This window comes from Peromyscus maniculatus, chromosome 6 (genome assembly GCF_049852395.1).
Source record: "Peromyscus maniculatus bairdii isolate BWxNUB_F1_BW_parent chromosome 6, HU_Pman_BW_mat_3.1, whole genome shotgun sequence".
Classification (NCBI taxonomy): domain Eukaryota; kingdom Metazoa; phylum Chordata; class Mammalia; order Rodentia; family Cricetidae; genus Peromyscus; species Peromyscus maniculatus.
The window spans coordinates 89,476,159-89,503,427 of record NC_134857.1 but is presented as its reverse complement, the minus strand read 5'-3'; the positions used below and the strand labels follow the sequence as shown (position 1 = coordinate 89,503,427).

Sequence of the window (27,269 nt, the reverse complement as noted above, 5' to 3'; positions counted from 1 at the left end):
ATTTTATTATTATTTACTTTGAGACAAGGTCTTGCTGGCCTTGAATTTGTCGTCCTCTGTCTCAGCCTCCCATGTAGCTGAGATTACAGGCCTACGCCACCAGACCCAGCTCACTCTTTTTCCTGTCGGTGACTACAACCTCTCTGCTCTCCGGTTGGATTCCTAGCTCTTCCGTTCACTTTGATTCTGTCCAGGAGAAACTGCTTGAAGTTGGCAACCCCAGTGATTCTACCTTCCACAAGAAGCACGCAATCAAGGGTGGACTTCGCAACCTGCCTCTGTTTCTTTTTCTTTTTCTCCCCAACCCCCTTGGACCACAAGCTTTTTCATGGGCGCCTTGATGGCCTGATGGTGATTTAAATTATTATAATTGTTTCTGAAGACTTGTTTGTGTCTATCTGTGTGTGTGTACAGGTACCCATGGAGGCCAGAAGTGGGTGCCCAATCCCTTGAGCTGTAGTTACCCACACTTGTGAGCTGCCTTATGTGGGTGCTGACATCTGAACTCCAGTGATCTGATAGATGCTGTACCATCTCTTCATCCCTATAACCATCTCTTCTACAGCAATAGTAAACTCGAATTTAGTTGTATCAGGACTTTTATACAACTATAAATCATTATAAATTTGATTACAAATTAACAACAACTCAAGGTTCACTTAGACGATAAACATTGGTTTTAGAAGTTATCACCTGCTCCAGGCACACAATATGTATTTTAGTGGCTTGGCAAATTAAATGTTTAAGCACTGCGCTAGAATGTCATCCTAGCGTGAATGAAGCCCTGAGTTCAATCCCTAGAAAAACAAAGAGAAAAAAGAAAAACTAAACATTCAACAGACATAGGCTCGTCACAAAAGGATAAATACCATTATATGAGTTCCCTATGTTAGTCAAATCCACAAAGAAAGAGTGGAATGGTCCCAGGGGCTGTGGGAGGTAGATTAGTTACTGTTCAATGGATAAAGAGTCTCCGTTCTTCAAGATGGAGAGTTCTGGGAAGGAGTGGTGCACAAGATGTACTTAATGTTGCTGAGCTATACATTTAAAACGATTAAAGATGGTATGTTTTATGTATATTTTACTGTATTTAAAAAATAATAATTAAAGGCCTAAAATGTAGACCATATGCTTAGCAGACAAGACATCCTAGGTTCAATTTCCAGAACCAATAGTAATAACTCTATTACTATTATTTTTTAATTGAATGATAATTTCTCACTCCTTCCAGACCAGTATTCTGGCTAATGGAATTGGGAAAACAAGTAGGATCTTTGCTGTAAGGTGCCAGTAGGGGACCCAGGATGATGGGGCCATCGTCCAAGATTATCTTTGACATCAACATCCAGCTGTCAGATAAAGAGTGAAAACATCATATGCACGAGGCTTGTATGGGCCATGCCTGAGAGTTGCACACTAACTGGAAAACGTAGTCAAACTATTTACTCAAGCAAACAGGTTTCATGATGACCCCGAATTTTCTGCCATAGTCTATCCGTTTGGTCACCAAATAACCAAGTCATTCTCTTGACAAAACACATAATATGCTCATTCCCTCCCCAAGTGAGATGGCCCAAACTCTCACACAGTCACTGCATGTAAGTTTGACAGTACAGGACACCAAAGTCATGCTGAAGAGTTTCCATGAGGTCTGGATATAATTCCACATCCTACTGTGGGCTACTTACTCTTGATGGGAGGGATTTGGGTCCCACAGCAGATATTAGTCAATGTCTGGACATATTTTTGACTGACTCAGCTGAGAGGGAGGGGAATGCCTAGAGGCCAGGAATGTTTCTGAACACTCTACACTGTACATAACAGTCCCCACAGCACATGGTCTGGTACGACATATCGCCAGTTCATGAGCCAAGAGCTAATAAAACGTCTTCCCCTAATCCTCAACAATGACAGGACACACGGATGTGGTAAATAGTTCCAGACGCGAAAGCAAAGGGGCGGTGCCAGTCCATCACTAAGATCTAATTCTGCCATTGCGATGACATGATGGTGAGGTGCCTCCTTTGTCATGGTCCTCCGTGGTCACTTTTCTGGCCTCTGGAAGTTTTTTTTTCTACTGTGGAATTTGAAATGGGAAGCACCACTTCCTTGGGGGAAAACATAGCTTTTAAAACAGATCTGTGTTGGACAGTGGTGGCACCTGCCTTTAATCCCAACACTCAGGAAGCAGAGGCAGGTGGATCTCTGTGAGTTCAAAGCCAGCCTGGTCTACAGAGTGAGTTCCACCACAGCCAAGGCTGCACAGAGAAACCCTGTTTCGAAAAACAAAACAAAAAAGCAAATAAACAACAAAAAAAAAAAAAAAAAAAACCCTGAGACTTCTTATCAGTCTGTTTCCAGTCAGTACCATGAGCCACTAACATTAAAGTGTCCTACAGATGATTCTCAGTCCTGATTTATGTCTTTGCTGCTTCGATCCTAGGCCTTTTCCTCTCGGGTTAAGGCAGCTCCTTGGAGACCATTAGGCTGCAATGTGGAGCCACGTCCTAACCTAATCTTTGTTGCATGGCTGAGTCTTAATGGGCCTTCGGTGCTCAAAAGCTTTTTCAATCTCATTTTCTATCCTTTGAAGAACAGAGCAGACCGTTTTTCCAAGCCCCGGAGGCTTCACGTTTCCAGTACTTTATTTCCTTTTCATCCATGCCTACAAACCTGCTAATCATTGCATGAGTCCACCTCGTGTTGGCAGTATCTTGTTGAATGCAGCCAATAAACATAACCGACAGCACTCCCATTTTCCAATATTTTTATAAAGCTATGGGATTTATAGGCATCATGTTTCCTTCCAAATCATTGCAGGCACCTCTGATCAAAAATGTCTTGTGCTGTGATTTGAACTGTGTATGAAATCTAAGCCTTGTTATGAAATATTAAGAAGTGGGACCTTCAAGAGGTGATTAGAGCACTACTCTCATGAATGGATTTATTCGATCATCTAATTAATGGATTGATGGGTTAATGGGCCATCTAGAGTGAGTCTGCTATAAAAGCCAGTTTGGCTGGGTCTCTTTCGAGTTCCTCGACTCTCCCCATGCAATGGATGCCCTGCACTATGCACTACTTTGGCACTATGTCAGCATTTGACCCTGGACCAGAACCATGAGCCAAAATAAACCTCTTCTCTTTACTTAGCCGATCTGTGGTATTATTCTTTTAGCGACAAAAAAAAAAAAAAAAAAAAAAAAGGACCAAGGCACTTGTCAAGGATTTCTGTTTTTCCACCTCCAATGTTTCTTCATTCCTGCCTGAGTAGTTAGAGATTTTTATAATTTTACCCTGCCTTCTAGAACAGTTTTTGTATTAAGGCTTTGCTAGCTATTTGTGGCAAGAATACTTCAAACATTTACACTGGAAAAAAAAAATGTTTCTTGCTCACACAACACTTCAGTGTAAGCATTCCTGATCAGGAGTGCAGAGGTGAGGTTCACCTCTGCTACACAATCACCTAGGGACCCAGGCTCCGCCATCTTTATTATGTGACTTCTAAAGTTTCCCTTGACATCAAAATCCAACCAGCAGATGCCAGAAGTAAAGGAAGGTGACCTGTGGGAGGTTTCTATGGAGCCTGGAATTGGTGCCATGATTTCTCTCAAATGGCAAGGGGATTTAAATAAAAATGGATTATGCATCTTTCAGGAAATGTTCTCAAGGGAAGAGAACACACCTTCCTTCCTTCCTTCCTTCCTTCCTTCCTTCCTTCCTTCCTTCCTTCCTCCCTCCCTCCCTCCCTTCCTTCCTTCCTTCCTTCCACCTTCTTGTCATATTTAATCCACTGTTACTTTGGAGTTGTATTTACAGCTAGCCTAGCTGTACCTTGCTCGATTGCTTCGGCTATAGCTACTTTTTCTACCTCTTTGCTTTGAACAGGAAATGTCCTCCACAGGCTCGTGTTGGTGAGGACTCGGGCCCCAGCTGGTGGCACTTTTTCAGGAGGTGGGGAAAACTAGGAGATGGGTCTGGGAGGAGGAAATGAGTCATCAGAAGAGGGGTGGCTTTGAAGCGTATTTTGTCTCTGCTCCCTTCCAGTTTCTTTCATTCTGCTTCCTGGCCACGGTGAGGTGAGCAGCCTCTATCTACCACAAGCTCTCCTACCAGGATACTCTGCCTTACCGTGGTCCCAAAGCAACAGGTCTAACTATGCACTGAAGCTATGAACCAAAATAAATCCTTCTTTTAAAATAGTCCTTCTTGAGTATTGTCACAGAGACAGACAGTCTGACTACCACACCACCTCCACCTTCCCTTTCCAGTGACCACCTCACCCTTTCTCACAGTAGAGTGTACTGTAAGAACTGTCAAGCCTTTGGCAGCAAATAACCTTGGAACGTGTCCTACAGCTCTGTCATGCCACCTGAGGTGAAAAACAGCTTAGTCCAAGTCATTTCAAGAAATACTTATTGATGACCTTGTAATATCAGCTATTTCAAACTTTACACAAAAGATACAAAGATGACTAACCAACGATCACTGCCCTTGCAGAACTTGCACGATGAATGTTGACATCCTTGGGTATGTTACTTTCCATTCTACCATACTATTTGAAGAGCTTGGAAAAGTTAAAAAAAAAATTATACCTCTGAGACTCCCTTGGCAATCAAACTATAGGTTCAAATAAGTTCTGCTAAAGAGATGTACTTAAGATAAAAATGGGTGTGAGTAAATACAGGCTATTGCCTGGCATTTACGGCCATTTGCAAGCAAGTTATGACGACAGGAATATGCTAGACTCCTCTTAAGGTCCTCATGATGGGAGGAGAGTCAGCAGCAGAGTCCTATTATCAGCCCCACATCTACACTGTAAGCAGAATAAGCCTGCCTGGTGCTGTTGTAACACATAGTCTCCAAATCTCACTGGCCTGATACAAGTTTCTTCCTCCATCCAAAGTGTTTACTGCAGGTGTGGGCCATTGCTCTCTTCGTTCTTACACAGAGATCAGCGCTCTCTTGATTTTGTGGCTATTCCATCCTAGGTCAAGGTCTTCCCCATAACTCTCTATAACTACTGTGGCAGGGGAAAGATGGTCCAGAAAACTGTTCAAAGACTTGTTTTATCTCATCCTGGAAGTGGAGTATTACTTCTCATAGAGTATTGGCTAGAACGGTGGTTCTCAACCTGTGGGCCGCAACCTCTTTGGCAAACCTCTGTCTCCAAAAATACTTACATTATGATTCATGAGAGTAGCAAAAGTGCCGTTATGAAGTAGAAGCGAAAATAACTTTATGGTTGCTGGCCACCACAACATGAGGAACTGTGTTAAAGGGTCTCAGCATCAGGAAGGTTGAGAACCACTGGGTTAGAACAACTATAGACACATAGCTATACCTGCCTACAAGTAGACTGGGAAATGCAAACTTTCAAATGTCAGAAGCTGAGGAGGACCAAGCAGGTGATGTGACTTGGAATTCAATACCCTGCAGATTTCCAATCCTCAGTCCCTTCCGAGGACTTTGGAAGTACCGAAATGCTGATTTGTTTTTTCTCAAAATATTTAGCATTGTTTTGGATTCCAGTAGGGAATGCTGGCTGCATCAACTGTGTGCTCATAGCTTTCTGTCCTCTTATTTGGATCTGTTCCCACCCCTGTATGCGCCCCCCCACCCCCATGGCTGTCTCCTCTAAACAGCATTTTTCAGGCTCCTTTGTTCTCCGACTTTGGGCTAGCTTGGGCTCATGGGAAGCACCTGCAGGAGATCAGAAGTGAAGGGGTGAGAGGTATCAGGGTTATTTCCCCCCACCTCTCTGCCCTCCACTCTGTACCAAGTCCTTTCATTGAGCTTTCCTTTTCTAAACACTGGGAGTACAAGGCTGTTTCCTGCCTTCATCCTGACTCATCCCAGGTGTTTAACAGTCAAACTGCATGCTGTTTTCCAGTGTCACTCCAGCTGGAGAGCCTTATAAAATGCAGATCTGAACACATCACTCCTCTAGTTTAAAACATCAATGGCTCTCAATTACACCCATTTCCAAGTAGGGCTCTGAATTGCAGACAGACAGAACTAATTTCAGTTCCCTCTGCAACACAGTACCTCTTCCTCTGAGCCTCTCTGCTCATGAGAACAGGATAGAAACTGCTCCCCACCCCCACCATATCTCCAGGCCTCAGCTCTAGTATCACTAATCCCAGAAAGCCTTCCATAAATCTACTTGACTTGGCTACATGTGTTATCTTCTAGCACAGCAATCTCCCTTCTCCATCACTTACAGACAGCTGCTACATTGCACTACAACTCTCTGCTTATTTTCTTACATAGATGCAGCATCTGTGATACATCTCAGATCTATAAAGTGCTTGACACATAATAGGAACCCACTAAGTGCTGGAAAGTTCCTGAATACCGCTGAAAGGTTGGAAGCCTCCTTGGATGAATGCCACCTCTCATTCAATGACAAAAATCGGGGGGGGGGGGGGAGCAAAGCAAAACAAACAAACAAAAAACCCTTTTAGTCATCCTTCCTCATAACTACCTTCCACTCACTTGCGAAACCATTTTAATATCACTTTGCCAACATCTGGCGTGGAAAATTCTCTTGCTAAGGTAACTAATTAGCTCTTCAGTTCTGCAGCTGCTTTTCAATCCAAATCCTGCAAGTTCCTCTCTCTCTCTCCCTCTGTGTGTGTGTGTGTGTGTGTGTGTGTGTGTGTGTGTGTGTGTGTCCGTGTGTGTAGGCCAGAGGTCCACATCAGGTATTTATATCAATCGTTCTCGGATGCCTTTTTGAGACCAAGTCTCCCTGAACCTAGAGCTTGCCGGTTGGTTAGACCGGCGGGCCAGCAGACCCCAGGAATCCTCCTGTCTCTGCATGCAACACCCCAGTAGATATTAATAACTGATGTTCTAAGGTTCAAACTCTTTCTCGGCTTTCAGGCCATCTCTCTTAATCTCTTTCTCAGGCTGCTTGTTCTTGGAAGCCTTCACAATCACCTCCTCCGCCATCTGCCCATTAAATATTCTCCAGAGCAGCTCACTCTTACCCGCCTTTTGGGCTTCTGCCATCAGCGAATACCACAATTCCCAAATGCATAGTTTCAACCTTAACCTTTCACAGGCACTGTAAGGCCCTGCCTCACTCCCTGCAAACTGCCCAGATCCTCACTATTTCCTCTCTTCCCAGTCTGCCCTCCTGCTTGCCATGCTCCGTCCCTTTGTTTCTGCAAGTTACAAACATCAGAATCCACTCTTTCCCTGTCTCCTTCTGTCCCCGAAGGCAGCAAGCTTCCACTACCAAATCCCCATGTCTGAGTCTGTGCTTCTTCACCAAGAATACCTCCTACTTTCTCCCAAATCCTAGCTATTCTTTAAAGTTCATAAAGCTGGTTAATTTCAGTTTACCACTTTCTCTTCTAAATTCTGCTGTTTGAATTTAGTTCTATTTTTTTCCTCTGTCTTGGGTTTTGTCTTGTAAAAATTATTATGTATTATTATTCTCGTGAGCATGTGTGTGTGTGAGAGAGAGAGAGAGACAGAGAGACAGGTATGTACGTGGAAGCGTGCATGTCATGGTGGTGTTTGGGACTCCAAGGACAACTTTGTGAGGCTGCTTCTCTTTCCGCTTTTACATGGGTTCTTAGGATCAAAGGTGCCTCACCCACCGACATCTCACTGCATCCCAGTTTTGTCTTTAAAAGTTTTAAAACATATTTACTTAGTATGTATTTAAAGTGAGTGTATTTGTAGGCGTGCATGCCTCACAGTGAACCTGTGGAGGTCAGAAGCCAGCCTGTGGGATTAGGTGGCTGTTTCTTTCCACCACAGGAGTTCCAGGAATCAAACTCATGTCGTAGAAGTGTCCGCAAGGTCCTTTACTCACTGACCCATCTTGGCCAGCTCAGCCTAATTCCTAAGCAAACTTCCTAAGGGCAGGTTTTTGGGTTCTGATCATGGAGTCTAGCTAGTGACTGATGGTTTAGGCAATTAGAATATTCATATGAATAAATAAATGTGTGGGCTGCAGAGACGTCCCAGCAGTTCCAAAGGACTCTCGTTCAATATCCAAATCCACATGGCAGCTCACAACTGTCTGCGACTCCAGTTTAAGAGTAGCTGGCACTCTTTCCTGGCCTCTGCTGGTACTAGGCACACAGAGGCATACACACAAGCAAGACACCCAGATACATAAATTGAATTAAAAAAAAAAAGCGACTAAATGAGTGATCTAGGTAGAAGAATCTTTTCAATTACACCTTTTCAAAGATTAAAAAGAACAGATCCTAGGCTGGAGATGTAGCTCAGTTGTGAGGTCGCTTGCTAGCATGCATGAAAGCCCTGGGTTCGATTCCTAGAACCGCATAAACCTGGCGTGGCAGCACATTCCTATTACCCCAACACGAGGATCACAAGTTCAACATCATCTTTGGCTACATTGGGAGTTTGAAGCCAGCCTGAGCTAAAAAAAACAAAACAAGCAAACAACAATAACAACAAACAACCTCCCTGAAAACATTACGTAGCAAAGTTAATAGCATAGATTTTAACAATAGATACTGTATGTTCTTGCTTGTGCTAGCGTGTGTGTGTGTGTGTGTGTGTGTGTGTGTGTGTGTGTGTGTGTGTTATTCATCTAAGGAGAATTTTATTAAGCATGCCTTCAGAATCTGACTTCATGTGTTAATGGTTCATAGAATGGACAGATTTTATAGGGGTAAGTATTTAAACCCCTCTGGTCCTTTTTCTTTCCTGGGTGACAGGAATGAAATAAACAAGGCCATCAATGAGAGGAAACACATGGCCCAGCCCGGTACTTGGGCGGTTGATGCGGCCACAACACAGTTTCATCTTTTCCTTTCCCCTACCTGATTTTCATGTCATGTTTAAGGGCTAGTGAATTTAGAATCCCTACCGGTAATTTCAGGTTTGGGATTCTGTTTGTCTCTATCTTCAAACTCAGAGGCCACGAAATCCCTGGAGGGGGGAGGGGAAGAAAGGGGGCGGTGCAAACCCCAGAAAGGAAAGGCGCAGAGGAAGCTGCAGAAGGAAGCTTTTTCGGCTGGGTTTGTCTTTTTTTAACCCGCGGGAGGCGTGACGAGCTTACTGCCGTCGCGTGTTAGCTTCCCCAGCTTCCCCCGCCCGCCGGGCGTGCGCCCGCCTGGGGTTTCTCCGCCCTCGGCCCGCCCGCCCGCTTGCTCGCTTCCGCGCTGAGTGCGCTGCCGGCCGCGGCCGCTAGGGGCGCCTGGGGCCGGGAGGCGGCGGCGGCGGCGGCGGCGGCAGCGACCGTTCTTCCCGAGGCGCCTCTCCCTGCTCGCAATCAGACGGGCGGTGGCGGCGGCACCGAAAGGGCGCCCACTCCCTCCCCGGGCGGGCGGGCGAGCTGCAAGGCGACCGCTCCTCGCGGGCGGCCGGGGTCCGCGCTGCAGCCGCCGGTGCGCTCCGGCCCGGGCTGCCGCGACAGGCGGCCCCGGCTCCCGCCGGCTCGCGGCGCCCCCCGGCCGCGCCCCCACGCGCTGCTCGCGGCCCCGGCCATGGGGCTGGGCGGATCCGAGGCTCGGCCGAGCTGAGGCGGCGGCGCCCGTCCGCGCAGCCCGCTCGCCGCGGCTGCCGCCGCCTGGCCATCACGATGATGAAGAAGAAGAAGTTTAAGTTTAAGGTGGACTTCGAGCTCGACGAGCTCTCCTCGGTGCCCTTCGTCAACGGGGTCCTCTTCTGCAAGATGCGGCTGCTGGACGGCGGCAGCTTCACCGCGGAGTCCTCCAGGTAACCCGGGGCTCGCCCGCGCCCTCCCGCCGGCAGGGGCTTGTTGCACCGCCAGCATCCCTCTCCTTGCTTGGCCCCTTTGCTCTGCCGAGCTGCCAGCCCTGTGAGCTCATCGTCCTCCGGGGACGAGTCTGAAATCGGTCAGGGGCATCGAACGAGCCGCACCAAGTGGTTCGCAGTGGGTTGGTCTGGTTGGCGCTCCCGACTCCAGGTGGCCCCTGGTGTCTGCTCTCCTCCCAGTTCTCCAGGAATGGGAGTGATGATGGAGACCATGGGAGGGAGGATGCTTCTGGTTTCTCTGAAGACATTCCCATGTTTGCAAAATACAAACCAGGACTTGAAGCTTTGAGCAGCAAAAATGACCCAAACGGTTCCCCTTCCAAGAGCACCCACTCGGAACCGTCTGCGGTTGACATTAATTCCTGTGACTCTACTGTGACTTTGGGTGGCCAGGCCAGCATAGGGCTTGGGATACGCCTGGTCGGGCTTGACTTGAGTCAAGGGTTCCTGGCAGACAAGGCTGTAGTCTTTGGCTCGCCTAAGAGCTTCGTCTCCGTTTGATGCGCTGATCTTCTCAATGACCCATCTTCTAGTGGCCGCCGGTGCGTTTCAGAGCGAAGGACTTGGAACTAAGAGAGCCCAGACCCTGTCCTCATTTTGAAATGAGCCCCTAGGCACTGTGGGAGAATCCTTCAGCGGTGACAGAATGCAGCCATGTGGGGCAGGATTCCTTGAGTAATTTAAAGGCAGTTTACAGAGTGATAGGTTTATCCTTAGGTATTTTTCTCTACAAGAAGACAGAAAACTGGAAGGAGTTTTGGAATGAACTTTTAAGTTCTTAAAGTCAAGGAGAAGGGCTAATAGTCCATGTCTATATTCCATCTGTATATACTTAATTTTTACACTGAAACGATTCCTTTTATCTGCTGTCCCATTAATAATCTAAAGGAAATAATGTCAATGGGTTGTGGGATGGAAACCAGAAAATTTCCCTCTGTGGCAATAATGAAACCTATGGAAGCCAGAAAACGCCTCATTGCCTAATGAACAGATGTGTGAAATGCTATTACAAAAATTACCAAACAAAAATCCACTAAGGTTAATTTTTAATATTCAACTGTGATGACAAACCTGTAGGCATTCAGCTGCATGATTATATCACAACCATTTTTACACTCCTGTCAGAGAGCTGTACAAAAGCAATATATATAGTACCAGCTCTTGGGGTGCAAAAGCCTAGGCCAATCCTGAACGTCATGTCGGGGTCAAGTGACAGCCTCACCCTGAGGCCCAGACCAAGTTTTCGTGCAGGGTTCTTATCCCCCCTCCCCCAACGTGGAGCAGTAAACTTGGGCTTCTGGCCCAGTGCTGACACCTGGTGGTCAGAACCCGGGCCTACACCTTCTTTCTCTTCTGCCTCCTTCTCTGCCTGGAGTGTTTGTTGATTTGGCTTGCTTTTTCTCCCAAGCCAGTTAGTCATCAAAAACAGACTTTTTTTTTTTCTCTCTTTTTCCTGGTAAACTAGTCCACTGGGTCTTTTAAACACACTTTCTTGTTTACTCCCCTAAGTGGGGCTGTGAGGTGGAGGTTCTTATTTTGCCAGTCAATGGATCTAATCTTGGGAAACCTACCTTCCAGAGACTCCTCCCCTCCTATCTGGTCACGAAATGCCAAGATTCTGGTCCAGGTCTAGCTTCAAACAGAACGATGCCAGCCAGACAAAGGGAAAAGCTGTGTGCTGCTGAAGTTTCTGAAGGCAGCTTCTAGTCGTTTCAGATGTGAGGTGGATTTATCCTCAGCTGGAAAAAACAAAAATTTTAAAAAAAGAAAAGCCAAGTAGCCTGGTGTTAAACAAACCCTTCCTCCAGTTAAAATCTGGCATTATCAAGAGAAATAGCGTTAATAGTGCTCTAACTAAAAAAAAAAAAAAAAAAAAAAAAAAAAAAAAAAAAAAAAAAAAAAAAAAAGTGTAGTCTGACGAGAAGGCTTGTGATCAGGAACAGGTGCTTTTGAAGCTGTGCAGCGAGGTAGTGTGTAAAGCTGAGAGCCAAGGGCTTGGAATGAGGTGGGTCCAAGTAGATCTCAGTTCTGCTGTGGTAACACTTCCTGGGCTTACTTAGGTGGGCGCAGCTAAAATCTGAAAAACTGAAATAGTCAGTGATTTGGGATTGTCTTGAGGGTTTCATAGGACATTGCCCCTGAAACGCTGCGGTACGTTGGCGTTCAGTGATGAAGAAGTTCTGTTTCCTTAGACGTTCTCCCAGTTCCTTTATCCTAACTACCAACGCGTTGGCTTGAGCCAACTACAGTGGTACAGACCTCAGTCCCAGAACTTGAGATAGAAGCAGAAGGAGGCTAACCTGGACTACATGAGACAGCCTTAAAACACACATGCACACATAAGCTTGAGTGTGCACACTGATAGACATGCACTTGCGCGCACGTGCGCGCACACACACACACACACACACACACACACACACACTCACTCACCAATTTTAAAAAAGGTACCTTCCTTCACAAGGAGAAATAGAAAACCTGAAATGTCAGAATTATGTAGCACCTAATAGCACATGCCAGTGTAGACAACACACCTCTAAATGTTGTATTTTAATTTAAAAAATTATTCTAGAGGACCTTTATGAAGCAGAAATGATTGGCACTAACATTTCTCCCATAGCACTGAAATGACTTCTGTGTAGAAGAGTTAAAGCAGGCTCAAGACCGCCACCTTGAAAGGCCTGCTGACAAGACTGCCTTTGATTAGTGTCGTGGTCTCCTTGCCTGGATGAGGAGCAGGGCTTACTGTGCTCAGACTGTTGGTACGAACCACGTGGTTCACGCTAAATGCCTCTGAGAGCCTGGAGTTTTAGTCCCACTAAGCAGAGGGCAGTTGCCTAAACCACCAGTGCTCATTCCACCCAATGAGCTTCCCTGTCGGACGGCACATCACCACAGTCTGATGCTAGAGAGGCTGTGAGCTGATTCTGCGGTGCACCCAGGAACTATGACGTCTTCAGCAAGGACTACAGATGGATGCTGAGTCCAATGCATTCTAAGGAATTCCCAACCCCTAAGCATGGTCCAATAATATCTGTACTGTCAGAAAAGAGTCTTGGTGGACTCGAAGAAGTTACACAGCAAACACACACACACACACACACACACACACACACACACACACACACACACAGCTTGGCTTTGTTCAAAAACCTAAACGTGCAGATGACTCATTGCTCCCCAAATATCACTTAAGCACTTAGCAGATTTCTAGCTCTCTGTCTAGGGATGTGAGAAGCAAAGCAAATACAAGGATCCATGAGGGAATTGCCTCTAATTAACGAAATTAGATCATAGATGTTTGCTTGCTGGACAGTAGGAGACATATGGCTTACTGCTTAATCAATGGCTCAGCCGCTATGTGCGTTTCAGAAAGAAAAGGGCTTTTATTTACCGCTGTGATGTTTGCTGGAGTCTGCATTAGTGGTCCAGCTGAACATGCCAGGAGGGTGAATTTGCACTGAGGAGAGAGTGAGGTGGGAGGACAGCTTGAGCAAGCCCATTAATAGAGTTGGTGCTACCTCAGCCTGATAGCAGAGCTCACATGAACAGAAGCAGAAGGCAATATTAGAATGGGGCTTTGAGTGACATCCTAGGGTTTGATTTCCCTGCTCGAAGGATAGAATTCAGTCCAGGATTCTTGCACTGCGTTGTAATGTGATTAAAGTGGAATTTAAGCTGGCCAGCAGCCTGCTGCTGTTTGGATTCAAGTGCCGATAGATAGAGACAGGGGGACAATGAGAGGTTGTGAAAATAACCTGGGTCTAGTGAGACCCTGGACGCAGGCTTTTCATGTCAGTAACGGATAGGTGGTGGGTGATGCAGTGGCCGATGCCTTGCGCCATTGACAGAAGGAAATTGAAGAAATGCCCTTTTGGTTTGGGGGGGGGGGGACATTGTGCATGGCTATAGAGCAGCGGTTCTCAACCTGTGGGTCTTGACCCCCCACAGGGCTCACATATCAGATATCCTGAATATCAGATATTTACATTTATGATTCATGACAGTAGCAAAATTACAGTTACAAAGTGGCAATGAAATAATTTTATGGTTGGGGGTCCCCACCACATGAGGAACTGTATTCAAGGGTGGCAGCATTAGGAAGGTTGGGAACCACTGCTATAGAAGATATGAAGAGTTAAGTTGTGTGCTTAGTGTAGAACATCTAAGATGAAGTGGGCCTCACAATTGATCAAAGACAGAGTTATTTTGGTATGTGGCTTTCTTATATTCTTGGGGCTGTACAAGCCTGTTGATATTCCCATAGAATTTCCATACACTGTTTTGTCCATTTATAGATGATTAGTGAAAATGAATTTTTGAAAGACCTAGATTCTCCTGTGAAGGTTTAATCAGTAAAAAGTTAAGAAGAACATGAAGGTCTTCATCTTGAATAAGTGATACTAAAATGATTAGGGCAAGTGATTAGATCTCACCACAGTTAGCAAAGCATTTGAAAATATAATGCACTGTTACAGCGGTCCACTCAACTGAAGCCAAGTAGCTGCCTAATAAATTGTTTTTGAAGACATTCCACAAAAACAGAACATTGTATTATTTGAATCTTTCCAGAACACTCCTTAGTAAAGCACGTAAATCACTTTTAAAACTTATTGGGGTTGTAAGGACATGTTTAATTCTGGTCTTTTTAACCAAAGGAATGATGGGAAGGAAATTTCTCTACATACCTATGATTTCTCAGTTTGCCTTGTCTTCATATGTGTGCATGTGTGTTGTGTGTGTTTGTGTTGGTAACTAAGTAAGTTTCCAAGTTTCACATGAGCTTGTGGAAAAACCCCATGTGAACTCGGGGAGTGTCCGGGAAGCTAGTGAGCACATCTGTGTATTGGATCTCTGACTTTGTAAACAAGCTAAAGGGATTTCTTTTTTCTTTTTGCCAGAGAACATCTTTGTTTTCAAGGTTTTAATTCACTGCACATTGTGAACTTCTTTTTAGTTAATTTTTGCCTTACTGAAAAAGTAAAAATGTTTTCATACTGGAAAACTTAGAGAAGCAGAAATAGCAAATATTGCCCATAAATAAACCATGCAAAGCTTATCACCATTATTAATATTTTGGTATATAACCTAGCCTCCATTAGTTCTTACACATGCACACACACGCACACACACATGTGCATGCACACACACTATCCCCTCCATAATGGTCACGGTATTTATTTACTTGTTTATTTATAAGAAGGGTCTCACCATGTAATTCTGACAGGCCTGGAACACAATATGTAGACCAGGCTGGCCTCCAAGATGCCTCTGCCTCCCAAATGCTGTATTTAAAGGCCTGGCCACTGATCTTTTTGAACCAAAATGAGATCATGCTGTAACTAATATATTTTCAGTTAATCTTTCAGTCATTAAATACTCAACTACAAAATACTTCAAATAGCTACATATTATTCTATTATATTAATTGCAATGATTGAACTAAACCCCTCTGAAGTAATTTTCCTCTTTCCTTTTTATTAATAACTTTATAAACTATTGTAAACATCTTTGTAACTAATATAGTACACATCTGTTATTATTTAAGATTGTTATTTAGATATGGCATTATTGAATTTTTAAGGTCTTTGACAAATATTACCAACCTTCCTTTCATTGCATTAAGCTGACTTTTAAGGTGAGAAAGCGCAGCAAATATTTAAAAATGGCCAATATTTATTGTTTGGTCTGGTTTGTTTTTTGAGATGGGGTCTCACTATATAGTTCTGACTGGCTTTGAACTCACTATGTAGACTAGCCTGGCCTAGAAATCACAGAGACCCCCCTGCCTCTGCCTCCCAAGTATTGGGATTAAAGGTATGTGCCACCAAATATGATTAATGTTTTGTTTTATTTTCAAACTCCTCTTCCACGCTGAGATCACAAAGTGTCTTAGTTAGGGTTTCAACTGCTGTGAAGAGACACCATGACCACAGCAACTCTTATTAAAGGAAACATTTAATGGAGTGGCTTACATTTTCAGAGATTTAGTCCATTATCATCATGGTGGAACATGTCAGTGTGCAGGCAGACCTGGTACTGGAGAAGTAGCTGAGAGCCATACATCTTGTAGGCAACAGGAAGTGAACTGAGACACTGAGTGGTATCTTGAGCATATATGAGACCTCAAAGCCTGCCTCTACAGTGACACACTTCCTCCAATAAGACCACACCTACTCCAAGAAGGCCACACCTCCTAATAGTGCCACTCCCCTTGGGGATCATTTTCTTTCAAACCACCACATTCCACTCCCTGGCCCCCAAAAGCTTATAGCCATATCATAATGCAAAAATGCATTCAGTCCAACTTCAAAAGTCCCCTTCATCTATCACAGTCTCAACAATGTTTCAAAGTCCAAAGTTCAACCATCTCTTCTGAGATTTGTGCAACCTCTTAACTGTAATCCCCTATAAAATCAAAATCAAAAAGCAGATCACATATTTCCAAAACATAATGGCTCAGGATATACATTACCATTCCAAAACATAGGTAACAGAGTATAGTAAGGAAATACTTGACCAAAGCAAGACCAAAAACCAGCTGGGAAAACTTCAAACTCTGCATCTCCGTGTCTGATGTCAACGTGCTCTTCAGATCTCCAACTCCTTTCAGCTTTGTTGACTGCAGCACACTTCTCTCTCTCTTGGGCTGGTTCCACTCCCTGTTAGCAGCTCTCCTTGGCAGGTATCCCACAGCCCTGGCATCTCTAACATCTTAGGGTCTCCAAGGCAATCCAGACTTCACCTTCACAGCATGACACAATGACCTCTCTAGGCTTCCGTTCAGGGACACCCCTGACACATGCCTGGCTTCAGTGGCTTTGCTTAGTCACTCTTGGACTCCAAAGCCAAAACCGCATGGCTGAAGCTGCCAAGTTCTGCTGCTTGCTGGGGCTGGAACATGGCCCTCTCCTTCAATTACATCTTCACCAGCTTTCCGTCTTTGATTGTTACTTCACTGCCTGAGCTTGGCTGTCCTTGAACTTGATCTTTAGACCAGGCTGGCCTCAAACTCAGAGATCTGCCAGCCTCTGCCTTCTGAGTGCTAGAATTAAAGGTGTGCACCACCACACCCAGTTCTAAGCCTTTCTTTAATTCCTTTTTACAAGTTGGAAACTTAACTGGATGGGATCTTACCCTGAGGTCACCACTCCCTTTATTCCATTTCTTAATCCATTTACCTCCTTGAACATAGGGGTTAGCTCTATTCCACTTCCTAGTGCTCCTTTGTCCTTGCTCAGCTTACTCCTTTTTATTATAAATCTTTATAAGTATCAACAGTAGTTACCACAAAACAGAATCTGTACTAGACTGTTTTGAGATTCCCTCTGCCAACAGAATTAATCCAAATCTCTTCACTTTATTCTCAGGCAGCAGACTCTTTGGACAAGGGCAAAAAATCAGCCACTTTCTTTACCAATATCACAAGAATGATCTCTAGGCAGCATACTAAAATTCTTTTCCTCTGGACCTCTTGAGCCAGCCCTCCACAGTTCAAATCACTCTCAGCACCATGGTCTTCCATGCTCCTGCTAGCATGGCCCATTAAGCAGTGCTTAAAGCATTCCACTGCTTTCCTAACCCAAAGCACCAAAGTACAAATTCCTCCAAACTCAAACATGCTCAGGCCTATCACAGCAATATCCCATTCCTGGTCCTAACTTTGGTCTTGTTAGGTTTTCTATTGCTGTGAAGAGACACCATGACCACAGCAACTCTTATAAAAGAAAACATTTAATGGAGTGGTTTACATTTTCAGAGGTTTAGTTCATTAGCATCATGGTGGGGCATGTCAGCATGCAGGAAGACGTAATCCTGGAGAAGTAGCTGAGAGTTCTACATCTTGCAGGCAACAGGGAGTGAACTGAGATACTGGGAGGTATCTTGAGCATATATATGAGACATCAAAGCCCACCTCCACAGTAACACACTTTCTCCAACAAAACCATGCCCACTCCAAGAAGGCCACACCTCCTAATAGTGCCACTCCCTTTGGGGGCCATTTTCTTTCAAACCACTACACAAAGTAACCAAAAGTAATCAGTATTTTCAAATGCTCTCCAACTAGAAGTTGGAGATTTTTTTTTTATGCCCTGAACCCAACAGTCCTTCTTCTGAGTATATATGCCAATGTAATGAAAGCAATATGTTGAACAGATACCTGTACTTAGTAGCCAAGACATTGAAACAACGTAAGTGTCCACAAACAGGTGACTGGATAAAAGAAATGTGGCATATTGATGGATTTTTGTTCCATCTTCAAAAACAAAGAAATTCTATTGTTTGTGACAGGGCAGATGAGCCTGGAAGACATCATGCTAAGTTAGAAAAACCAAGAGCAGAAAGACGAACACTGCATGACCTCATGTCTATGTGGGCTCTATGAAAGGTGAGGTGATCACCACCCAGAGGCAGCCTACTCTGCACAGCAAGCCCTTGTCTCAAAACAAATCAGGTTCTTTGTAGGGCATTGGCCTTCAGAGGACACTACTGGATAGACACCCAGAGAAGATACTGGATGCTGAGGAATCTGGAATATTGCTAATTATCAAGGTCTTGGGTTAGTCTCAATATCTTCAAAAACTAAAATGGTGAATGTGTACTTGTGTATATTTTACCCTCTTGTTTTTGTTTCGTTCTTGCAAAATCACTTTAATAGAGATGGCTTAGGAAACGTCAGGTGCTGTAATGCAGAGTTTTAAAGATAAGTGGCTTATACAAAACGGGTTTCTTTCTCACGTGAAGTCCGGGTGCTCTGCTGGTTCTGCCCTGTCAGCCTGTCAGGTACCTGGACTCGTTTTATATTGCTGCTCTCAGGGTAAAATCACATCCCTGGAGACTGGCTCACCCTGCATCCCCAACCCAGCCGTGAGAAAGAGGAAACGGGAGAGGACCCTTCTGTTCACAGTCCGTAGACCTGAGCTGAAACATGTCTGATTGCAGGGAAAGCTGGGAAATGGCATCTTTGCTGGGTATCCCGGTACCTAGCAATAAATAACTCAAGTAAAGATAAATAAATAGGAGGGCCGATATCAAGGGATGAGAAATTTTCAACACCTGAAAGAGTGCAACAGAAGAAAAGCTACCCCAGAACTACTGATAGTTAAATGGCCTTGTCCATTTGTCAAGATTGGTGGGTTTATTTTTTAAGATGTATTTTTTTAATATGTATTTAGTCTATCTTATGTGTATGAGCGTTTTGCTTGCATGTACATATGTGCTCTTATGTGCCCCATGTGTTAGCATTTTACCTGCAGAGGCCGGGGGCGGGGGGGGTGGGGGTGGGGGGAGGGGGGAGCGTCAGAGCCCCCCAGAACTGGAGTTACAGACAGTTGTGAGCCGCCGCCATGTGGGTGCTGAGAACCAAACATGGGTCCTCTGGAAGAGCGGCAAGTGCTCTTAATTGGTGAGCTCTCTCTCCAACATTGATTTATTTTAAGTTACGTGTGTGTCTGAGTGTGGGTAGCTCAGGAGTACAGGTGCCCACGGGAGCCTAAGGTGTCAGATCTCCTGAAGCTAGAGTTACAGTCAGGTGTGAGGCACCCTGTTTGGCTGCTGGGAACCAACCTCACGTCCTCTGGGGGGACAGTCACACTTCTAACGGCAGAGCCATCTCTCTAGCCCCAGGAATGAGTCTTTTTAAAGACCATTGTCAGACTCCATGATTCCTGAGACTTTGGCAACTCTGAGAGTCTGTGGTTACGTTTTTTGCTTTGTTTCTCAGCGCTCTTCTTCCTACACCATCCTTTCACATGGTTGTATTAGCCAAACAGCCATGCATTCGGTGTCCTTGGTGCGCTGTCCTTTCCCACATCCCCGCTCTCATTTCATTTGAACGAATCTCCAGCCGTCCTCACAGTCTAGGTCCGAGGTCCCCCCATTTTACGTCCACCACAGTCCTCAGCCCTCTCCTTGTTTCTCTCTAACCGCCCGCTCCTGTATCAACTCGGCCCTGAACGCGTTCTGCCCTGAACAAGTTCGTTATTTGTTGTCTGAATAAAAACCTTCCTCCACTATACACTATGATTTCTTCTCACAGAATTCCTGAAGGTTTTTGTCTGTACCAGTCATTGGCCACCACTGGATCCTTTAATTGCCTTTTTGAGAAATTGACACCCAGGGTCAGTTTTGCAATAATAAAAATAGATGCAGGAACAAGCAGGGAGGAGGAAGTATTTACTGACTTTTTCTTTTGGAAGTTGGGGAAAGAGTCAAGGACAATGTCGTGGAAGAAAAATCCTCAGCAAAGTTCTTACCTTTTCTTTGTTTCTCTTTTTGCTTCTCCTCTTCCCCGCCCCCTCCCAGGCAGTCTTCAGTAGCCCAGGCTGGCCTCAAACTTGCTGTGTAGCCAGGGATGACCTTGAACTTTTGATACTGTTGCTTCAGCCATCCCACGTCAGGGTTACAGGTGTCCACACCAGGCCTTGTTTTTAAAGTTTATTCTCCAAGTCCAGCTGCTGTCCAGTGTGTCACTGCTGTCACATGAAGAGGGGAAAGAAATAGTCATATCGAGGGGTATAGACCTGAGCCTGCTCTGCATCCTGGGGAGCCAGAAGCAGAGGAATGACTTATGCGAGCAGGAGGTTGGTTTGGGGCTGAAATGGAAAAGACTTGCTTATCTGAAGGACCACCTTTGTTTTTCAGTAGTGATCTAGAAAGGAAGCAGCATGTGGTAGCACAGCCACATAATCTCAGCAGAGGCAGATGCAGCAGAATCATGAGTTCAAGGCCAGCTGGGGCTACATAATGAGACCTTGTTTCAAAAACAGAAAAGTAAAGGTACAGTGATAAATGATAGATAGGTAGATAGGTAGGAAGAAAGAAAGAAAGAAAGGTAGATAGATAGATAGATAGATAGATAGGAGAGAGAGAGAGAGAGAGAGAGAGAGAGAGAGAGAGAGAGAGAGAGAGAGAGACTATAATAAAGGTTAGAAAATTTTCCACAAGGAATCGGAAAGGAAATTGACCAAGTCCAAAAGGCCTGCCTGCAATTTCAAATATGAATTTCAACAATAGCAACACGCATATTCATGTGGTTTTCTCCAGCGCACATGTGAGATAGGAGAGAATGGGCGGAAGGGGTGGTTCGAGTTTAGAAGTTTATGGATAGATGGAGAAATCAAGAGGCAAGGTAACTAAGATAAGCGCAGGATTTAGAATTTAGTCTCAGAATTCCACATGTATAAGGAAGGAAGTCAGGCTGGGAAGGTAAATCAGGTAACGAGCAAGGTTGCAGAATGGAGGCTTCAGTGGTCTCCGAGGAAAACGTGTACAAAGAATGATGTGTAGTCCTTGAGTTGAAGGGCCAAAGAGTGCTCAGAGAGTGGAATATTATTTTATTTTTATTTTTGATTGTTTGAGATGGGGTCTGTCTTAGTCAATGTTCTATTGCTGTGAAGAGACACTATGGCCATGGCAACTCTTATAAAAGAAAGCATTTAATTGGGGCTGGCTTACAGTTTCAGAGGGTGAGTCCTTCATAGGTTTTGTCCATTATCCTCATGGCAGGGAGCATGGCAGCATGCAGGCAGACCTGGTGCAGGAGAAGGAGCTGACAGTTCTACATCCTGACCTGCAGGCAGCAGGACAAGAGAGACACGAGGCCTGGCTTGGGCCCTCGAAACTTCAAAGCCTACCCCCAGTGACACATTTCCTCCAACAAGTCCACACCTGCTCCATCCCTACCTCCTAATCCTTTCAAATAATGCCACTTCCTGATGACCAAACTTATGATGACCAAATACATGAGCCTATGGGGTGGGGGAATGGCATTCTTATTCAAACTGCCACAGGGTCTTCAGTAGTCCAGCTTGGCCTCAAACTCCTGATTCTTTTGCACCCATCTCCTACGTACAGGAATTACAGGCATGAGCCATCATACCCAGTTAGATAACAGAACATTAACACTTGACGTTACTTCAGTAGAACCGTAGTCAAGAATTGGCTTGGTCCAGAATATGAGTGTTGCTGAAGTGTGTGAAGGTTGAGTAGGCAAGAAAACTGAACGTAGGATATGAGGTTCTTCTCATGGTGTTGAAGTAGGTAGAGGTTGGGGTGGAAAGGGATTTCCGTGATGTGAGCTACAAGGGTATGACATAGCCAGGTACCTCATGCCTCCAGGTCTTAAGCCTGGCTTGAAAAAAAAAGACTTAGAGCTTGCAAGCGGCAAGGGACTTAGGAACAAGCTGCCTCTCAACCAGAGGAAGACGGGGAGGAGGGGGAATGTACGTCGCCTCCCTGTAGGTGCACAATGCCAATAGTGTCATCAGGAAGCTACCAGGTTTCGGTCAGCCAATGAGTGAGGTCAGGAGGTTGGGAATGTGAGAGCTTGTCTAACCCTGGTGTGTGTGTGGGGGGGGGGTTAAATGGCAGAGTAAGTTGGGAAGGAGAACAGCACCAAGTGAATGGACACTGAGAAGGGACCAGCAGAAGAGGTGATGCGGACTTCCACTGTCTCTTTCTGGGACTTGCATGGGTGAAAGGCATAGTCAGAGCTGTAGTCCCTAAGATTCCCAGTGGAAAATGAAACGCTTCTGTGTGTCCTACCTCAGGCCCACGTCATCCAAGGCAATTCCTCCAGTTCCCTCTGGAGCTGCAAAGGGAGGCCACATAGGCCTTGTCTTCCGAGGAGGTGTTGCATTTTGTTATTTGAGCTTCTTTCTTGGTCTCACACTTTGCCCTCAGACTGAACCATCATGAGCAGAAGTCTTTTAACTCATTTCAGAGGAGGGAATGCACCTCCTCCTATCCCTTCCCACTTCCCATACCTCTCCCTCTACCCACACCCAACTCCCTGCTTCTCTACTGTATACAATACCAATCCAAACTTTCCGGAAAAGAAAATAATCTATATGACCTTTCTCATTCCTTTTCTCCTCTCAACCCTGTAGTGTCCAGGTCTATCCCACCACATGACTGAAACTGACTTTCCCAATATCAGTCATTAACATAGTCAGTGTTTTCTCATTTGCACTCTAACCAGAGCTGTGGTAATTACCAACTTCTTAAAACTTGACTGTTCGGGCCTCCGTGGAACCTACTCCCCATTTCTACCTCTCAGCTCTCGGATTTCCTTTATGGATTTTCTGAGGGTCTTACTTATAGCCATTTCATTAATAGATTTTATTTTTAGAGCAAGCTTGAGTAGAAAGTACAAAGTTCCCATATACCCCCTGTTCCTCGCCCACATAGCTTCCCTGCTTTTAGCACCCAGCACAGTGGTACATTTGTTACTGAGAATCAGCCGTCTGCATTTACACACCATGGTCATCCAAGGTTCATAGTCCATCAGCATTCACGTTGGTGTTGTGTAGTACACGATGACATGGACCCACCATTTTAGTAACCTACAGGATGGTTTCACTGCTTTAAAAATGTCAGCTCTGCTTCCCACTTCAACCACTAACATGCTTACTTTCTTCCTTATTTTGCCCTTTCAAGCATGTACCTAGCTGGACTCACAGTAGATAGCCATGTCTTGGGTTTCTGTTGCTGTGATGAAACACCATGACCAAAACAAGTTGGGAAGGAAAGGGTTTATTTGGCTTACACTTCCACATTGCTGTTCATCACTGAAGGAAGTCAGGACAGGAACTCACAACCGGGCAGAGACCTGGAGGCAGGAGCTGATGCAGCTGCCATGAGGAGTGCTGCTTACTGGCTTGCTTCCTGTGGCTTCCTCAGCCTGCTTTCTTGTAGAACCCAGGACCACCAGCCCAGAGATAGCACCGCCCACCATGGGCTGGGCCCTCCCCAATTGATCACTAATTGAGAAAATGCCTTACAGCTGGACCTCATGGAGGCATTTCCTCAACTGAGGCTCCTTCCTCTCTGATGACTCCAGCTTGTGTCAAGTTGACACACAAAACCAGCCAGTACAAGCCCTCTATGTTAGCGTCTTTCACTTAGTGCATATAAAGTCTCTTCATGTTATCATAAACCCATAACTTCACAGTTCTCTTCCTTTAAATAAAAAAATTATTCTTTTTTGTTTTGTTTTAAGATGGAGTAATCCTTTGTTTTTACACACTTTGATGAAGAAGTTTTCATTAAACAGTCTTTCCAGTAGAAAACAGAAAAGCAGCCTCCAGCCTGGAGTCCCCCTAGCATGCCTAGCATGCGTGGTAAAGTAGAGGGGTGCACTTCCCCCTTTGATTAGCACATCCCATTGCCTCCTGTACGTGTCACCCTTGTACTTCATCATTTTTCAGTTTCCCAGCAAAGGAGCAGAAGGCACAGGCATTTGTCATGTGGCCTCTAGTCTCCACGGGACAGAACATCCTCTGCTGTTCCCTCCAGAATACATTACGCTCATCCCAGTTGACGCACCTGCATAGGCAGGCAAATTCCCGCCCACAGTCCATCGTTTGCGCTGGGATCCACAGTTGGTGGAGTCCATCCTTTGGATTTTCACATGTGTGATGCTATCCACTGTCGCACCTGTGGAATAGCTCACTGCTTCAGTAGCCTTGTGCCCAGCTGCTCACCCGTTCTCCTTCCCTCCAGCCTCTGGCCCCTTCATGATCTGCATGGTTTTCCCTTTCTCAGAATGCCATAGCCCATAAGTGGATTTTCATTTCCTATATCCTTCCATGGTTTTTACCTTTATTGAATTTGGGATTTTTTGTTTAGTTTTTCTTTTATTAAGTTTTCCTAGACTGTGATATATATTCCCAAACTTCCAGTATGGGACCTTTCCTTAGATTATTCTGGATTTTTTTCCTATTGTATTTTTATGTATCATATATACCTATATTGTTCTGTCTAGAAAGTATGGAAGTGATGCTAAATGGAGCTTATAGTTACAGAAAAATGAATTCATTTTCTTCAATGAATTTGACAGTTTTTTTGATTGCACATGTAAGTAATATACAGTATTTTTCTTTCTTGTTGATATTTTCACCTAGCATAATATCCTCTAGGCCACATTGCTAATGGGTAAATATCCTTCCTTTAAAAGAAAATGCAGTGTGTGCGGTGTGTGTGGTGTGTGTGTCTGTGTGTCTGTGTGTCTGTGACATTTTCTTCATTCTTTCATCTGTTGATGGACACATGGGTTGTTTCCAAGTCTTGGCTATTGTGAACAATGCTGGAACAAACATGGATTGCAGGTGTCTCTTGAAAATACTAACTTCAAGCCATTGTGACCGCACTTGTCCATAATCCCAGCACTTGGAAGCCTGAGACAAGAGGATTATGAGTGCAAGACCCAGCCTGGGCTACACAGCAAGACCCTAACTTCAAAAACCAAAAAACTAACAAACCAAACCAAAGAACCCTGATTCCGTCTGCTTTGGATACATACCCAAAAATATGTATCTTTGCTGGGTCATGTCATGGTTCTATTTTTAACTTTTTAAGGAACCTCCATACTCTTTTTTTATAATGGCTTTACCAAAACTATATATATATATATATATATATATATATATATATACCAGAGTTCTCTTTTTTTCTACATCCTTATCAGTATTTGTTATATTTTAACTATTTAATAACAGCCACTTTAGTTAGTGTGGATATCATCTCATTTGGGTATATATGTATGATTCTCTGATGTGAGTGGTGAGCACCTCTTCGTAAACTTGTTAGCCAATTGTACAAACATTTTTGAGAAATGATTATTCAAGTCTTTAGCCCATTTTTGATCAAGATTTTTTTTAATGTTGCTATTATTGTTGTGAGTTCTTTATATGTTTTGGATATTAACCTCTGATTACATGCATAGTTTATAAATTTTCTTCCATTCCATATAAGGAATGCATTTTCTCATGTGTATGTGCTGTGTGGGCATGTGTATACATTTTCACATGTATTAAATACATGTGTGTCTTCATCGGGATATCAGTCAGTCACTGGCTGCAGCTCTTTTCTTACATGAAGCTGTAGAGGCTTTTTGTAATATTTATAGCAGATTTAAATAAGCAAGTATTCAGCTAACACTTATTTGAGTACCTACTATGTGCCAAGGAATGCTGCATTTTATATGAAATTCTCCTTGGAACAATTCAGGGCAATAAAGAATTGCCGGCTGACATCTTGGTTTACATTCAATTTCATTCTTTACCACATGATGAGAGGTGATCCCTTCTGTCCAGGTCCAATCCCTAGTTATGGTCTGGGCTCTGTTGTTTCTGACATTCCCAGGGATCGGTCTTCTCTGGCACCTTTACTCGTATCCACCCAGATGGTCACTTTGGTCCCTACACTGTTTTCCCCGTTTCGTACTGAAGCGTGCTTAGCTTTCCTGCATATGTTTAAGCAAAATCTTCCCCGTGTCGTGTCCTCAGTTGGATGCAGCCGTAAATGCCTCCACTCTCGCTTCATTCCTAGCGGATTTGAAATGAGTTGCCCACATCTCCGTATCTGTGCCCCATAGTAATCCACTTCGATCCCACTTTGTCACCAAAACTTCAGTCGCCAGCCTTATGGGTGGCTCCTTTTCGCCTTCTGTCTCATCTGACCTCTCGGCCACATTTGACATTGCTGAGCAGAGCTTCTTAAAGCAGCTTCCGGTTGCCTTTGCTGGCGCTCGAGTGCCCCTTCCCCTCCTGTAGACACTCCGTGGCCTCCCCTGCTCTGATATTGGGGGCCTGCAGGCTATCCTCGACCCTTTCTCCTTCGCCACTCTCCCCAGATGGCTTCATCCTCTCCCATGGTGAAGACTCGCGTTCATGATTCCAGTCCTTTCTCCTGAGTTCTCTCTAGGTGCCTGTCTGCCTACCCAGTGTTTCCAAGAAGGAGACTCTAGGACTGGGTTGTTGTCTCCCTCCCTGCCTCACCCACTAGTAAAATGAATCAGTGAATGAGTAAATAAAGCTAGACCTCCTTCTGTTCCGTTTTTCTGATGCTGTTACTGCCATGCATTTACTCAAGCCAAAAAATGCTGCTGGAGTTGACAGATCCGTGGATCTGTAGTGTTGCAATTAAAAGTCAGTTTTACAGATCTAACTGATCCTCACAGTCTTAAAATACCTGGTTCACAAAAGTTCCTTCTTTTTTTTTTTTTTTTTTTTTTTTTTTTTTTTTTTTTTTTGGTTTTTCGAGACAGGGTTTCTCTGTGTAGCTTTGTGCCTTTCCTGGAACTCGCTTTGGAGACCAGGCTGGCCTGGAACTCACAGAGATCCCCCTGGCTCTGCCTCCCGAGTGCTGGGATTAAAGGCGTGCGCCACCACCTCCCGGCCAAAAGTTCCTTCTTTGTCAGAATCTATGTGTCTTTTAAAATAGCTAGATCGTCATTAAATCAAGAAAAAAATCTCTGTAAACTTGGCCATTATTTCACTTCGGCAGGCAAATTTGAGTGGACTTAGAAGTACATGTATCTTTGAAAATGACAGCCTCTAACATTTATTATCGAGCTACACTGTACCCCAGGCGCTGTTTGGAACAGCGTGTAATAATGTATTTGGTTTCCCTGAGTTCCCATTGGGGGGTAGGTACAGATCTCAGAGAAAGCACTGTAAATATGAGCATCTGGAGAATGTGCCAGAGTGACAGCT

At 44.6% G+C, this 27,269-nt stretch overlaps 1 protein-coding gene across 1 annotated transcript in view; it reads left to right on the top strand.

Annotated features, from left to right (window-relative positions):
* The first annotated feature begins 9,496 nt into the window (after nt 1-9,496).
* Nucleotides 9,497-27,269, top strand: part of Eeig2 (EEIG family member 2) — a 54,634-nt gene continuing 36,861 nt past the window's right edge. Inside the window, exon 1 of the mRNA XM_006979449.4 lies at nt 9,497-9,711. Within this exon, the coding sequence (XP_006979511.1) occupies nt 9,575-9,711 (137 nt within the window). The 5' untranslated portion in view covers nt 9,497-9,574. The remainder of the gene's footprint in view (nt 9,712-27,269) is intronic.